Source organism: Somniosus microcephalus, chromosome 11, assembly GCF_052327205.1.
Source record: "Somniosus microcephalus isolate GS21.2 chromosome 11, FLI_Smic_1.0, whole genome shotgun sequence".
Lineage (NCBI taxonomy): Eukaryota > Metazoa > Chordata > Chondrichthyes > Squaliformes > Somniosidae > Somniosus > Somniosus microcephalus.
In genome coordinates, this window is record NC_140997.1 from 25,539,240 (window position 1) to 25,552,333 (window position 13,094).

Consider the following 13,094-nt stretch of genomic DNA (forward strand, 5'->3'; position numbering starts at 1 on the left):
CCTCTAATTGAATATGGAATTCAACCATGTTATGGTCACTCATTCCAAGGGGATCCTTTACTAGGACATTTTTAATTAATCCCGTCTCGTTACACAGGACCAGATCTAAGGTTGCTTGCCCCCTGGTCGGTTCAGTTACTGACATCTGTATTAATTTAGGTGGAAAAAAACTATTCAGATATATTTAGAAAGGTATGAAATATCTAGTGGGAAGTTTAGGAAAATGCTTTATCCTGTATGACTGAAGACACTTGTTCACATAACCTGTTTCCAAGAGTAAGCCTCTGACAGCAAGTCCTTTCTAGAGAATACTGTGCAAGTTTATTTTACAGATGCTTAAAAACATAAATTGCATCACAGGGTTCTGGCACTACATTGAGAAGTTTTGAAATGGTAACAACCAGCAGCAGAATGCTCCCAAAACTTTGCTCAAGCAACCCGTTTTACATTGTGCACATTGAAGTCAATGAAAAGAAAATGGACGCAGTGTAAAACAGGCTGCCAATTTGTTATGAGCCCATTTCGCGCTACTGGAGAAGACTAATTTTACCTCCCATAGCTCTTATTTCAAATTAACTCTTCATATACAATAACAGTGCGGATGGCTCACTCACTGCTCCCCACCATCACAATGGCGGATGCTTTCTGTACATACATGAAAGCTCATTGTTCAGCCTGTGCTCGAGGTGAAGCGATCCTTGGAGTTAATGGCCCAGATATTCCGATCGCAGGCCTCCCGCGGGCGGAGGACTGCGATGTGGAAAAATCAGCACCGTTACCTGAGGGCTCCCGGGAGGCGTACAGTTCCGATGCTGGGCCTCTCCAAACTGCCGGTGCACAGGGCCCACGTATCCCAGAGGCGCAGGTAGTTCGCAGCGTTCCTGGGATCACGTGGGCCATGGGGAGCCAATCAAAGAAGGGAATGGAGATCACTCCCAAAACATAGTAAAATTTAAATAAATTTTTTCAAAATCACATTTTTAAAATGACTTGAAAGTACAAATAAATTAACTATTTTAAACAAAACTAAATTTTTGAAAAAAATTAAGCTTTTTACGGGGCTAAAAATAAACTTACCATTTTTTAAAGTATTTTAAAATGATAAATCAGTGGAAAAACATTGTTTTTAAAACTTTTTTTCAACTCTTATCCTGGCGCAATGAATTGTAAGGGTTTTCTGCGGGCGGAGGGTCTCCAATAAGTGGAACTCTCCGCCCGCAGAGGTCCTTCTCCCGGGCAGCCGGAGGATCTGTCAAGAGCTTTCTTGACAGATCGGAAATGCTGGTTTCCAGCGCATGTGCTGTGCATGCCTGAAACCGGCATTTCCGATGTCCCTACGGGTGGGTACACAGCGCGTACCCACCCGTAGGGATCGGAAAATCCGGCCCAATATCAAAGCTAGCTGCTTCAGCCTAGCAATTCACCCCTGGGGGAAATCCCCCATCAACAGACACTACGGGCTGGATTTTGTCAGTGTGGGCGGGCTGGGGCGTGTCGGGTGGAAATCGTGCCAAGACCCCAACTCCTAATTGAAGTGCTGATAAAGTGGGATTTTCCCATAATTGGCCAATTAATTTCCTGCGTGTGGAAACCCCTGGCCCAATGAGTCTTTTCAAACAGAAAGTCGCCTCCGATGATGTCATCAATGCTGCTGGATTTAAGGCCTGCAAGCAGCCTTGCTTCTTCTGCAGACTGCAACCTTTATGGCCATTGCTGTCTTCACCTTCTTCATCAACTATGTCCAGCAGTGGACCAAAGTGTGCTCCACGCTTCGATGAGCCCTCCCTCCAAGCTCTGGTGGAGGGAGCGAGATCCAAGAAGGAGGTGCTGTTCCCTTCCTCAGGGAGAAAAAAGCCACCCCAGCAGACAAAAGCTGTGTGGCTGCAAGTGGCCCAGGAGGTCAGCGCCATCTCGCTGAGCCGCAGAACCTGGCTGCAATGCAGGAAGAGGTTTCATGATCTTCTCCGAACAAGAAAAGTGAGTATGACTTTCCCATCACCCTCAATCTGATCCCCATCGCCTCTCCTCACCAGCACTCTGCTTTGCAACCTCTTCCTCAACATTCCACTTGACACTTACATGCCTGCACTCTTGCCCATTCCCTCTCTCTCTAAGGTCACATTCACTTAACTATTCAACCATGCAGCCCTCACACTCCCCATCACTGTGATGCCATGACAACAACAGCTTTCAGCACACAGGGAGGGTCCTTTGTATCCTCCTAAGCATCTATGCTATGGATTCTCTACACTCACTCCTTCATTCTCACTCAAACTCCACTTGTGTCCCTCATTGCAGGAAAAGGGAGCCCACAATAAGAGGGAAAGAGCCATGACCGGAGGAGGGCCACCCTCAGTAGCCCAGCTCACCCCCTGGGAGGAGGCGGCCCTGGAGATCACCAGAATCGAGGAGGATTCCCAAGTGGGGGACAGACAGATGGGCGCATCGCAGCAAGCTGTTGACAGAATAGCTTGGCATCTCTCTCATTGACATTGCATGAGTCACTGATAATGAATCTGATGCTCTAACAGATTGACTTATGATCATCTGCACTTTTCAATGTTCATGTAACCTTGACCTCACATCTCTAACTCTTCCCTTTACTCCCCCACAGGACCATCGAGAGCCCCCATCCCCACTGTCCAGGAGGAAGAGCCTGAGCTTCCAAACTCCTCAGAGGAAGCTGCAACCTCTGAGGGCACAACGTCAGCAAAATTCAGAGCACCCAGCACCAGCGCAGACACTCACACCTCGGTCGGACCTTCGCGAGATACAGTAGTGTTGTCACCTGGTGTATCACAGCTCACAAGTGAGCATCAGCAGATGGTGGAGACAGGGACAGCAGTGGAGAGTCCTCATCAGAGGGCGCAGGACTCTGCCAGCTTGGCTCAGCTGCATGTCGACCCTGTGCCTCTGGGTCCATCCAGAAGGAGAGCGGTGCTGGAACTCCAGGAACAGATGTAGGAGTCTCTAGCAGGTTTTGTCTCCAGGGTCGCTGCGAGTGTGGAGCGAATGGAGGAGTCCATCGCGAACATGAGCAGAGCCTTTGTGGCGGCATTGGCGCATGAACGCATCACTGCGGAAAGGATGGCACCCTCCTTGGAAAGGATGGCTACCTCCATGGTAAGGCTGGCTACCATAGAGGAGAGGATGGCTACGTCCATGGAGGAGCTTAGTCGCCAGGGTATGGAAAACATGGTAATTGTTCAGAATAGACTGACATCTCTTGAAGAGCGATGGTCAGCTATTGAGCAAACAAACCAGACCTTCATGCAAGTCCTCTGGAGTAGGACTTGTAGTGCAGAAACAAGTCCTCATGGCCCCCCTGTAGTGCAGCAAGGTGCTGTCCAGCCACTTGCTAGCTCTGAAGTGGGGCTGACCCATGAGAGGGATGTTGGTGGCATACAACAAGAAAGCGGGGGCTCCTCTCCAAGCGCTCACACAACCATGCCACTGCAGAGCCCTCGGTCAGAGTCCCCACCCAACTGAGATCGGCCTCTCAACCCCTGCACAGCCGCAGGAACAGCAGACTGTTGCCGAGCCCTCACAGGTTCGCAACCCCAGAGGACGCCTGCCAAAGGTGTCGAGACAGGAGCAGCAAGAAAGTGAGCAAGGGGCCTCCACATCTGCTGTAGCCACAGGGGAAGCACCACGTAGGAGCACGTGTAAGAGGAAGATAATGCACAAGTAGTCACAAGGGTTGTCACTTGGGTGTAATGTGTTAAATTTTGAGAAGCCATCAGTTGCTTATTGTCATAAAAAATTCTGATGGCAAACTGTTGCAGTTATGGCGTGTGTCATTTCGCTAATGGGACTTCCACATTGAGGGCTTAGGGTGACTTGCAATTGTCAGTATGGTGGTCAGAGTGAGAGGAATCCGCAGGTTCTTGTCCATTGTCGATGCTCTGGTAAGAAGGTGCGAGGCTAAACTGTTTGATTGTGCAGGCTAAACAAATGTGACCAACATGCGTGCGTCCCTTGCATCCTGGGCAGCAATATGGTGGCACTCTGGCGCCTTCTGGCCGGTGCATCTTCAGGTGGGTGACTAGCAGCTTGGTGCTCCTGTTGATGTTCCTGCTGTTGCTCATGGTTCTGCTGCTGTCGCGGCTGGTTTTCATCCGAATCTGATGTCCAGGAGGAAAGGAATGAAGTGGTCGCCATGCTTCTGGTATATGCCTCAGTTGAGGAAGCACTTAGTCAAGGTGGGGAGAGATGTTTCCAAGGAGGTCACACTGGAGATGGGTGTCAGGCTCCAAACTTCCACAACACTGAGTATGCCTGCTAAAAGTTCCCCCAGACCTGAAACAACTAAGTTCTGCCACCTGCAAATGATCATCGGTGAAAACTCCTTTGTAATGGTGGAGCTGAAGCTGTTCGTAAGCAATCCACTAGTGATGCCGCCAGGATTACCTGGCGTGTTCCAGAGGAGGCGTGTAGGATGGGGGAAATGTGTTAAAATCGGAAAGGCCTCTCAAAATGGGATTATAGAGGCAATTAAGTGGTTGTTAAGGGCCTTAAAGGCCTATCCCGCCTCTTGGAGGCGGGATGGAAAGCGGGTCAGAAAACACACACTTGGGAAAATTGCTTGGAGGCGGGAATGGGCCCGCCTGCCAGTTTTGGCGATTTTAACAACTCGCACGCCTCCAAATCTGCCTCCTCGGGGCTGGGAAAATCGAACCCTACATATGCTGCAGCACACTGTTATTTCTTTCTTTATCTTTATTTTTTAAGGTTCATTTAAAATCTTGGCATACCAATAGAAATCAATGTTTCAATGAGTCATCAATCCTATCATTGTAGACTTCTCTGTTTACAAAAGTGCTAAAAGTATTTTTTTATAATATATTTCCCTGGGTAATCAAGTTGCCTTGGAAAATATTAAAACAATTTAAGAACAATGAATAACTTTTGATGAAATAATTCTTGGTTAATTCTGCATGAATAGAATAGAAATTTTCTTATTTTTCTCCAGATTGATGTTGTGGATTTGCTGACTGTAAGGCAGCTTGCCCAATTGTCTGCTAGCAATGGAACACTGAAGGATTCAGATGATGTACGGAAGGTTATGAGCAGCATCACAGCTGATAGTATTACTCAATTCATGGACATATTCAGCTTTGAGACAAAGCAGGTAGGAAATGCCAACTGCTAATGGTACTGTGAGGAATAAAACAGAGGAGCATTTTTATAATTGATGGATGATGAAGAATTTTGTATAGTGCACAACCAAAAGTAACCCTGTATCCTATGAGACCTTGTCAACTAACCCAATATCCTGTGCGATGCTACATCACATGGAGTCCCTCATAAATCACCAAACCCCTTATCATATAAACAGTAGAATATCTCAGCGAATTATAGGCAAAAATCCATTCTCAGTGTCAACCAACCCAATATAATTTGCGATGCTGCATCACATGGAGCCACAGGGAATCCCTCATAAATCACAGAAACCCTCATCATATAATTTTTGAGCAAAATTGACTCGGCGAACAATATTGACTCTGAATTATAGGCAGCAATCCATTTCCAGAGATCAGATGAACAAGCCACTTTCGTTTCTCTCAAGTGGCTTCCAATCAGACTTGTGTATAATAAGTTAGACCAGCACTTGCTAAATGAAGAACGGCTTGGTAATTGGTGGCAATTTGAAAACATGTTGGGGCAGTAATTCCTCCCCAAACGCGTGAGTATGGAAGGGGTACTCGCGTCTGGCCGGAGGAAATGCCGGTTTTCAGCATGCACAGCGCATGCGCTGAAAACCGGCATTTCCTCTCCTCTAACCCAAGAGGTGAAGAGGCTAGCGCGTGCGCTGTAGGGGGCTGCGCGTGCGTCTTGGATTTCCTCTGTTTTGGGGGATTTGCGCATGTCTAAAGGCCTCCGGTCTTTACGCTTGTAAAAAGCACACGTAAGTATTTATTTTTACAGGTAAGTGGTGTTTTAGTGCAATTTAGATTTTTTTTTTCCACAGGTTTATTATTTTAAAGAATCTACAATAAGGTAAGTTTAGTTTTAGACCCTTTTTATTAAAAATTTATTTTTTTCAAAAAAAAAAATTATTGTTTAAATTATTTTTTTTTAATGTATTTATACTTAATTTAATGATTGGGATGTTTTTTAAATTTTTATTTAAAGTTTAAATAGTGTTTTGGGCCCCCGTAGTTTTCATGAGTTTGACAGTTCTTACTCTCAAACTCATGAATGAACCTTCCCCTCCCCTGATTGGTTGTACAGTGCTCACCTGATCCCAGCCGGCACATCGCACTAACTACGCCGCTGGATCAGGTAAGCACTGCGCGCTGACATCTGAATCGGGCCTGTGACAGGAAATGCAAGCAGGCCCGGGCTTCAGATGTCAGCGCGCAGGGTGAGTGCAGATCGGGGGCTTGCACGCACGGCAAGCCCCCGACACCAAGTTCTGGGCCCATAGGAATTTACTTATGTGAGGAATGCATATAGGTGAATTTGAGCATTTATGGTTTAATCTGGTAGAACTTGGTGCATTTCATTCTGTTTGTTAACTTTTCCAGAACAATGTAACACTGGCCCCGGAGGTGGCATCCACTTTACTGAGTGACGTTCTGACCCGTGCTGAGCCGATTATTTCCAGTTCTAATGAAACTGAGCTCCAGGCTTGGCTTGATACTAGGCTTCAACTGCTGATACCAGAACTGAATGGAAATTTGACTGAATTAATTCTGACCAATGCGAGCTGCAGTGGAGCTCAGATCATGTATGTTCTCAGTATTTTATCTCAAAGTGTTGCTCCACTTCTTTGAAACATTTGAAATATTAACTAATTTGTAGTGTTCTTAACAATTTACTTATAGTGAGAGATTGAAAAGTATGTTTTTGTTTTGCATTGGATCTCCGTATAATTCAGTGATCTTATTGCTTTTAAGGATGTCCAAATATTGCTTTTTATCTGATTTTTGATCAACTTTCCAAAGATTGTTGTACATTTTGTACGCAACTATCATTCCCAATATGAAACACCATGGTGGCACATTGCACTGGAGCTCCAATGGAATAGTAGGTTGTGGGTACAACTCCTTGATTCCCTGCATGATGGCTTGGGCATACTGTTGTAGGTAGCGTCCAAGTGAAGGCCAAGCACTACTCACTGAGAAGTACAGAGAATTGGTGTAAAGACATCCTGCACCATTTAGTGCTCAGTTATAGAGCAGAGGCCTGGCAGCAGGTTCCCAGTTAACAACATGGAGACAGAGAAAAGGCAATTAATTATAGAGTTAATGACAGAATTATCAGAACAAACAGAAATACAAAGGAAACTTAAATGCAGACTTGCAAAGAAAGAAAGACTTGCATGTATGTGGTGCCTTTCACGACCTTGGGACATCCCAAAGCGCTTTACAGTTACTTATGAAGTGTAGTCACTGTTGTAATGTAGGAAATGAGGCGGCCAATTTGCGCACTGCAAGCTCCCACAAACAGCAATCACAATGGGCTGGATTTTACTCACCAAGACGCGTTGGGGGAGGGACTGCTGCCTTCCGGGTTCTAGTCCCGCCCCCAGCGACGTCCGACGCACAGATGCTATTTTCCCCTGATTGGCTATGTTAAGCCCGCCCTGCAGGCTTGCTGGCCAATTAAAGGAAAACCGGTGTCAGATGACGTCAGTTGGTGACGCTTCATCTGCCGGTTTTCTTAAAGGCACATGAACCATAAATTTTTGACATGATTTTTTTGACAATGTTTGACAGCATTGTCAGTGTTTGACAGCGCCTCAATCACTGTACACAGGTGAGCCCTTCCACCCAGGCTCTCCAATGGCTATCTCCTTAGGATAAAACAGATGGCAGCTGCAGGTGAGGGTACCGAAGCGATCTGTCACTTCTCCCAATGAGCTGAGGCCACACAAACTCTCAAAGCTTGTCACCAACAGAAAAATCTAAACACATTAAAAATGATATTCTCAACATTTCCTTACCTCTGATACTCACCAGTGTCCCATTGCATCCTTCACACCATTTCTGCAGCTGTCATCTATACACCAACATAACAACAGACCCACAGCATGCCTCACTTACCCTGGCGGGGTTACCCGACGTCGAGAAGCCCGCAGCAGAAGTCTCAAAATTGGAAAAAGCTTGTTAATTGCCTGTTAATTACCTGCTAACAGGCAGTTAAGTGGTCGTAATCCTCTTCCCGCTGCTAGGAGTCGGGTCCCTGCGCAAATCGGGGACTCGACTCCCGGGAAGATTGGTTGGAGGCAGCTATGGAGCAGGTTCAGGACCCGCTCCCATTCTTTCTGACTTTCCCAGCAATCCCGCCTCCTCAGAGCTTGTAAAATCCAGCCCAGTCTGTTTTACTGATGTTGATTGAAGGATAAATATTGTCCAGGACACCAGGGATAACTCCCCTGACTCTACGGGCTGGATTTTGTCAGTGGAGGCGGGACTCCCACTTTTTGGGTTGTAGCCCCACCTCCATCGACTTGTGGCCAACCCATGCTATTTTCCCTTGATTGACCTTGTTAAGCCCTCCCAGCGGGCTCAGCAGGCCAATTAAGGGACACCTGGTTACTGGTGATGTCAGTGATTGACATTTCATCTGTCAAGAGCTTTTGACGGATGAAAAATCAGCATTTGACAGCTCTGTGAAGCTGTCAAACACTGACAATCTGTCTTCTAACTTGAGTCCTTCTACTCAGACTCAGTTAGAGATCTCTCCAGACCAGAAAGCAGAATGATGCAGCTTTTGACATTTCAGCGGCCATTCTGCTTTCTGTGCCAGTGAACTGAGGGACTCCCAAGAACTGAAGGAAGGAAGCCTGCAGGAGAAAGTAAAGGTAAGTAAAACTTATTAAAACACTTTACACTTACCTCACACACTTACCTCTGCACACATGCACCCATCACTCACCTGCACAATGGACATCTCGACCCCTCCAACCGCTGCAGACCGACGGTCCATCTCGCTAACTTGGCGTGGTTCGGAGCCGTCGGGAAGCCCACACTTCAGGGCTAAAAATAGGGATTAGGGGCAAAAAACTGCCTGTTAACTACCTGTTAACAGGTAGTTAATTGGCACTAATCCCCTTCCCGCCTCGGGGAGGCGGCTCCCAGCACAGGTCGGGTTCCCGCCTCCTGGGACATTGGCACGGAGGCGGGTTGGGTTCGTGACCTCCGATTCTGCAATTTTCCCGCCTCCACGGCGCTTGGAAATTCGAGCCCTACGACTCCAACAGTGCAGCATTCCCTCAGTACACCACTGGAGTGTCAGGCTAAATTTTTGTGCTCAAGTCCCTGGAGTGGAACTTCAACCCACGTTCTTCTGACTCTGAGGCAAGAGTGCAACCCACTGAGCCACAGCTGACAAACTGGGCTGGATTTTACCAGCCCTGAGGAGGCGGGACTGCTGGGAAAATCAAGAAGAATGGGAGAGGGTCCCGAACCCGCTCCCAACCTGCCTCCAACCAATCTTCCCAGGAGTAAGGTCCCTGATTTGCGCAGGGTCCCGACTCCTAGAAGCAGGAAGAGGATTCTGGCCAACAGGCAGTTAAGAGGCTTTTTCCCATTTTGAGACTTCTGCGGGCTTCCCGATGCCGGGAAACCCTGCCAGGGTAAGTGAGGCGCGGTGTGGGTCTGTTGTAATAGTTGTGTATAGATGACAGTTGCAGAAGTGGTATGAAGGATGCAATGGGACACTGGTATTGGAGGTAAGGAAATGTTGGGAAAGTCATTTTTAATGTGTTCAGATTTTTCTGTAGATGACAAGTTTTGAAGTGTTTGTGTGCCCTCACCTCATTGGGAGAAGTGACAGATCGCTTCTGTAACCTCACCTGCAGCTGCCATCTGTTTTATCCTAAGGAGAGAGTCATTGGAGAGCCTGGGTGCAAGGGCTCATCTTTGTACAGTGATTGTCAGTGTTTGACAGCACCTCAATGCTGTCAAACACTGTCAAAAATTTATGGTTCATGTCCCTTTAAGAAAACCAGCAGATGAAGCGTCATCAATTTACAATTTTTTTACAATTTAAATCGCTTTATTGGCATGATAAGTTACATCTTATGTTGCCAAAGCATCAAAATACATTTATGGTTTAGCACATAAACGCAGTTCTATTCAACTGACGTCATCCGACATCGGCTTTCCCTTAATTGGTCAGCAAGCCTGCCCAGCGGGCTTAACAAGGCCAATCGGGGGAAAATAGCGTCTGTGCGTCGGACGTCACTGAGGGCGGGACTAGAACCCGGAAGGCAGCAGTCCCGCCCCCAACTCATCTCAGCCAGTAAAATCCAGTCCACTGTGTTGCTGAACAGAGTCAAACTCCTACTAGCTAGACAATATTGGGAGAGGAGTGATACAGCAGTCCATGGTCTGGCCTGGCCCTCCTGGCTAAAGGAGGCTGCAGGGGAAAAAATGACCAAGTGGGATTAAAAAATGATGGAAAATGTAAATAAAAGCTGTTTAAAATTAATCATTGGAGTAATCTTCTAACTTCATGCTTTGGACAGAGTCTCTCCATCACTTAATTCAGGAGTATGCTGTGCACGATCTTCTAAAGCTATTCATTTAAATGTTGGGAAAATGATGATTCTGGCAGACAAGGCTGCCAGCTTGCAGTGTAAAGCTGGAAAAATTGCCTCTGGTGTATTAACATCTATCTGAGATGATTTATTGGACTGAAACAAAGTGGGTGTAGGAACGGCTAGATTCCTAACTAAAGGACTGAGATTGAGTCAGTCTATTAAACAAACGATGTTTAATACTAAAACAGAATTTAACACTAAAACAATGGAAAGCTGGATAACAGGTCTGTACTGGTTGCTAGCTCCACGAGGACTGACTAGAGCCCCTCCCTGGTCGGACGTCATCACGTTTTCTCGCCACTGGAGGATAACGTGATGAAGTCATCGCGTTGGGTCTCAGTCTTAAAGGGACCGCGCTATGTACATGCGATAATATGAACAGAGATACAGATTCATTCTGTAGCTAACAATTAGTTAAAGATAATTATGTACATAAGATCAGAGTCCCCTTGGTGGCTCTGCCACATGCGCCCCCCCAGAATTGTCTTTAACAGTAAAAGTCAATCGACTAGGAGGTCTGACAAGCCTGTCAGAGCGACTCCTGTATTCTCGGAGTGAACGTTGTTGAACAGCGGGCGGGCTGGCGGATGGGAGCCTTCAGACTGGTGCGGATGCAGCTGGAGGGCGGCCACGGCGTGGCGGCTGTGCAGTCTCTACTGGCCGGTCGATGTCCAGATGCGCCGGTTTCAGACGATCAGTGGAGATGTGGTCTGGCTTACCACCGATGTCAACCGAGAAACTCTTGTCGCCGGGCTCTATTACGCGGAAAGGTCCTGTGTAGGGAGCCTTGAGCGGATCCCCATGGGCATCATGCCGAATGAATACGAATTCAGCATGTTTTAGCTCCGCTGGAACGTGCGAAGATGGCAGGCCGTGATGCAAAGTCGGAATGGGCGCGAAAGCCTTGGCCATTTCCCAGTGGTTGCTTAGTTGGTCGGCCGCAGACCATGAAGCGGCAGGAAATCTCCCGGTACGCGGAGCGGCTGACCGTACACGAGCTCTGCGGCAGACGATTGCAGGTCCTCTTTGGGTGCCGTGCGCAGCCCCAACATGACCCATGGAAGCTTATCCACCCAGCCGGCACCTTGGAGGCTGGCTCTCAGCGATGCCTTTAACGATCGGTGGAAACGTTCGCACAAACTGTTTGCCTGTGGGTGATAGGCCGGAGTGCGGTGGAGTTTGGTGCCAAGACCCTGGGCCACAGCGTTCCAGAACTTGGACGAGAATTGTGGACTGCGGTCTGAAGAAATATCTGGCGGAACGCCGAAACGTGCGACCCACGAGGAGAGGAACGCTCTGGCTACATCGGCAGACGTAGTAGACGCCAAAGGTACTGCCTCGGGCCATCTGGTAGTACAATCGACCATGGTTAGAATGTGTGTGTAACCCTGGGACGGTGGCAGCGGTCCGACGAGATCCACGTTGACGTGGTCGAATCACCGTTCTGGCACAGCGAACGTGGCCAATGGGGCCCTGACGTGGCGCTGCACCTTAGACTTTTGACAGACGACGCAGGTGTTAGCCCAGTCGCGGATATCCTTACGCATTCCTCTCCAGACGAACTTAGCCGACAGTAATTTTTGGGATGCTTTCACACCCGGGTGTGAAAGCCCATGGATGGCATCGAAGACTTGGCGGCACCAGGCAGCTGGAACGATCGGGCAAGGATCCGCCATGGAGACATCGCAGAGCAACGAGGTGCCTGCTGCGTGGAATTGCACATCGGCCAGTTGGAGGCTAGAGGTGTCGGCGCGATACGACTGCGTTTCAGGGTCGGGTGCTTGGTCGGTGGCCATGAGGGCATAATCGATGCCCAACTGGACTGCCCATACGGGCACGCGAGAAAGGCAATCGGCTACCAAATTGTCCTTGCCAGCTACATGCTGGATGTCTGTCGTGAATTCCGAAATGTAAGTTAGCTGTCTCTGCTGTCGGGCCGACCACGGTTCGGCGGTCTTGGCCATTGCAAAAGTCAGTGGTTTGTGATCTACAAACACAGTGAAGGGACGCCCCTCCAACAGGAAACGAAAATGGCGAATGGCCAGGAACAGTGCCAGCAACTCACGGTCGAAAGTACTATATTTGCGTTCGTTGCGCCGGAGTTGGCGGCTGAAGAATGCCAGTGGCTGCCACGACTCGTTGACCCACTGTGCTTGCACGGCGCCTATGGCATAGTCGGAAGCATCCGTGGTGAGGGCAATGGTGGCTCCTGGCAGAGGGTGCGCCAACATAGTTGCGTTGGCTAGAGCGGTTTTTTTGTTGTCGAAAGCATCGTACATTGCCGCCATCCAGGTTATTGCATCCTTTCCCCTCTTGCCTTTGAGGGCCCCGTAGAGGGGCTGCATGAGTTGTGCTGCCTTCGGCACAAAGCGGTGATAGAAGTTTACCATGCCCAGGAATTCTTGGAGGGCTTTGGTGGACTGTGGCTTCGGGAATGCCGAAATTGCTTCGACCTTTGACTGCAGCGGGATTGCACCCTCCTGGGTAATGCGATGGCCCAAGAAGTCAATCTGATGTAGGCCGAACTGGCATTTGGCCG

General features: G+C 48.3%; 1 protein-coding gene across 1 annotated transcript in view; it reads left to right on the forward strand.

Moving 5' to 3' along the window:
• The first annotated feature begins 237 nt into the window (after positions 1-237).
• Positions 238-13,094, forward strand: part of LOC147110403 (mesothelin-like) — a 59,932-nt gene continuing 47,075 nt past the window's right edge. Inside the window, exons 1-3 of the mRNA XM_086002230.1 lie at positions 238-276; positions 4,973-5,131; positions 6,531-6,733. Of these exons, the coding sequence (XP_085858356.1) occupies positions 238-276; positions 4,973-5,131; positions 6,531-6,733 (401 nt within the window). The remainder of the gene's footprint in view (positions 277-4,972; positions 5,132-6,530; positions 6,734-13,094) is intronic.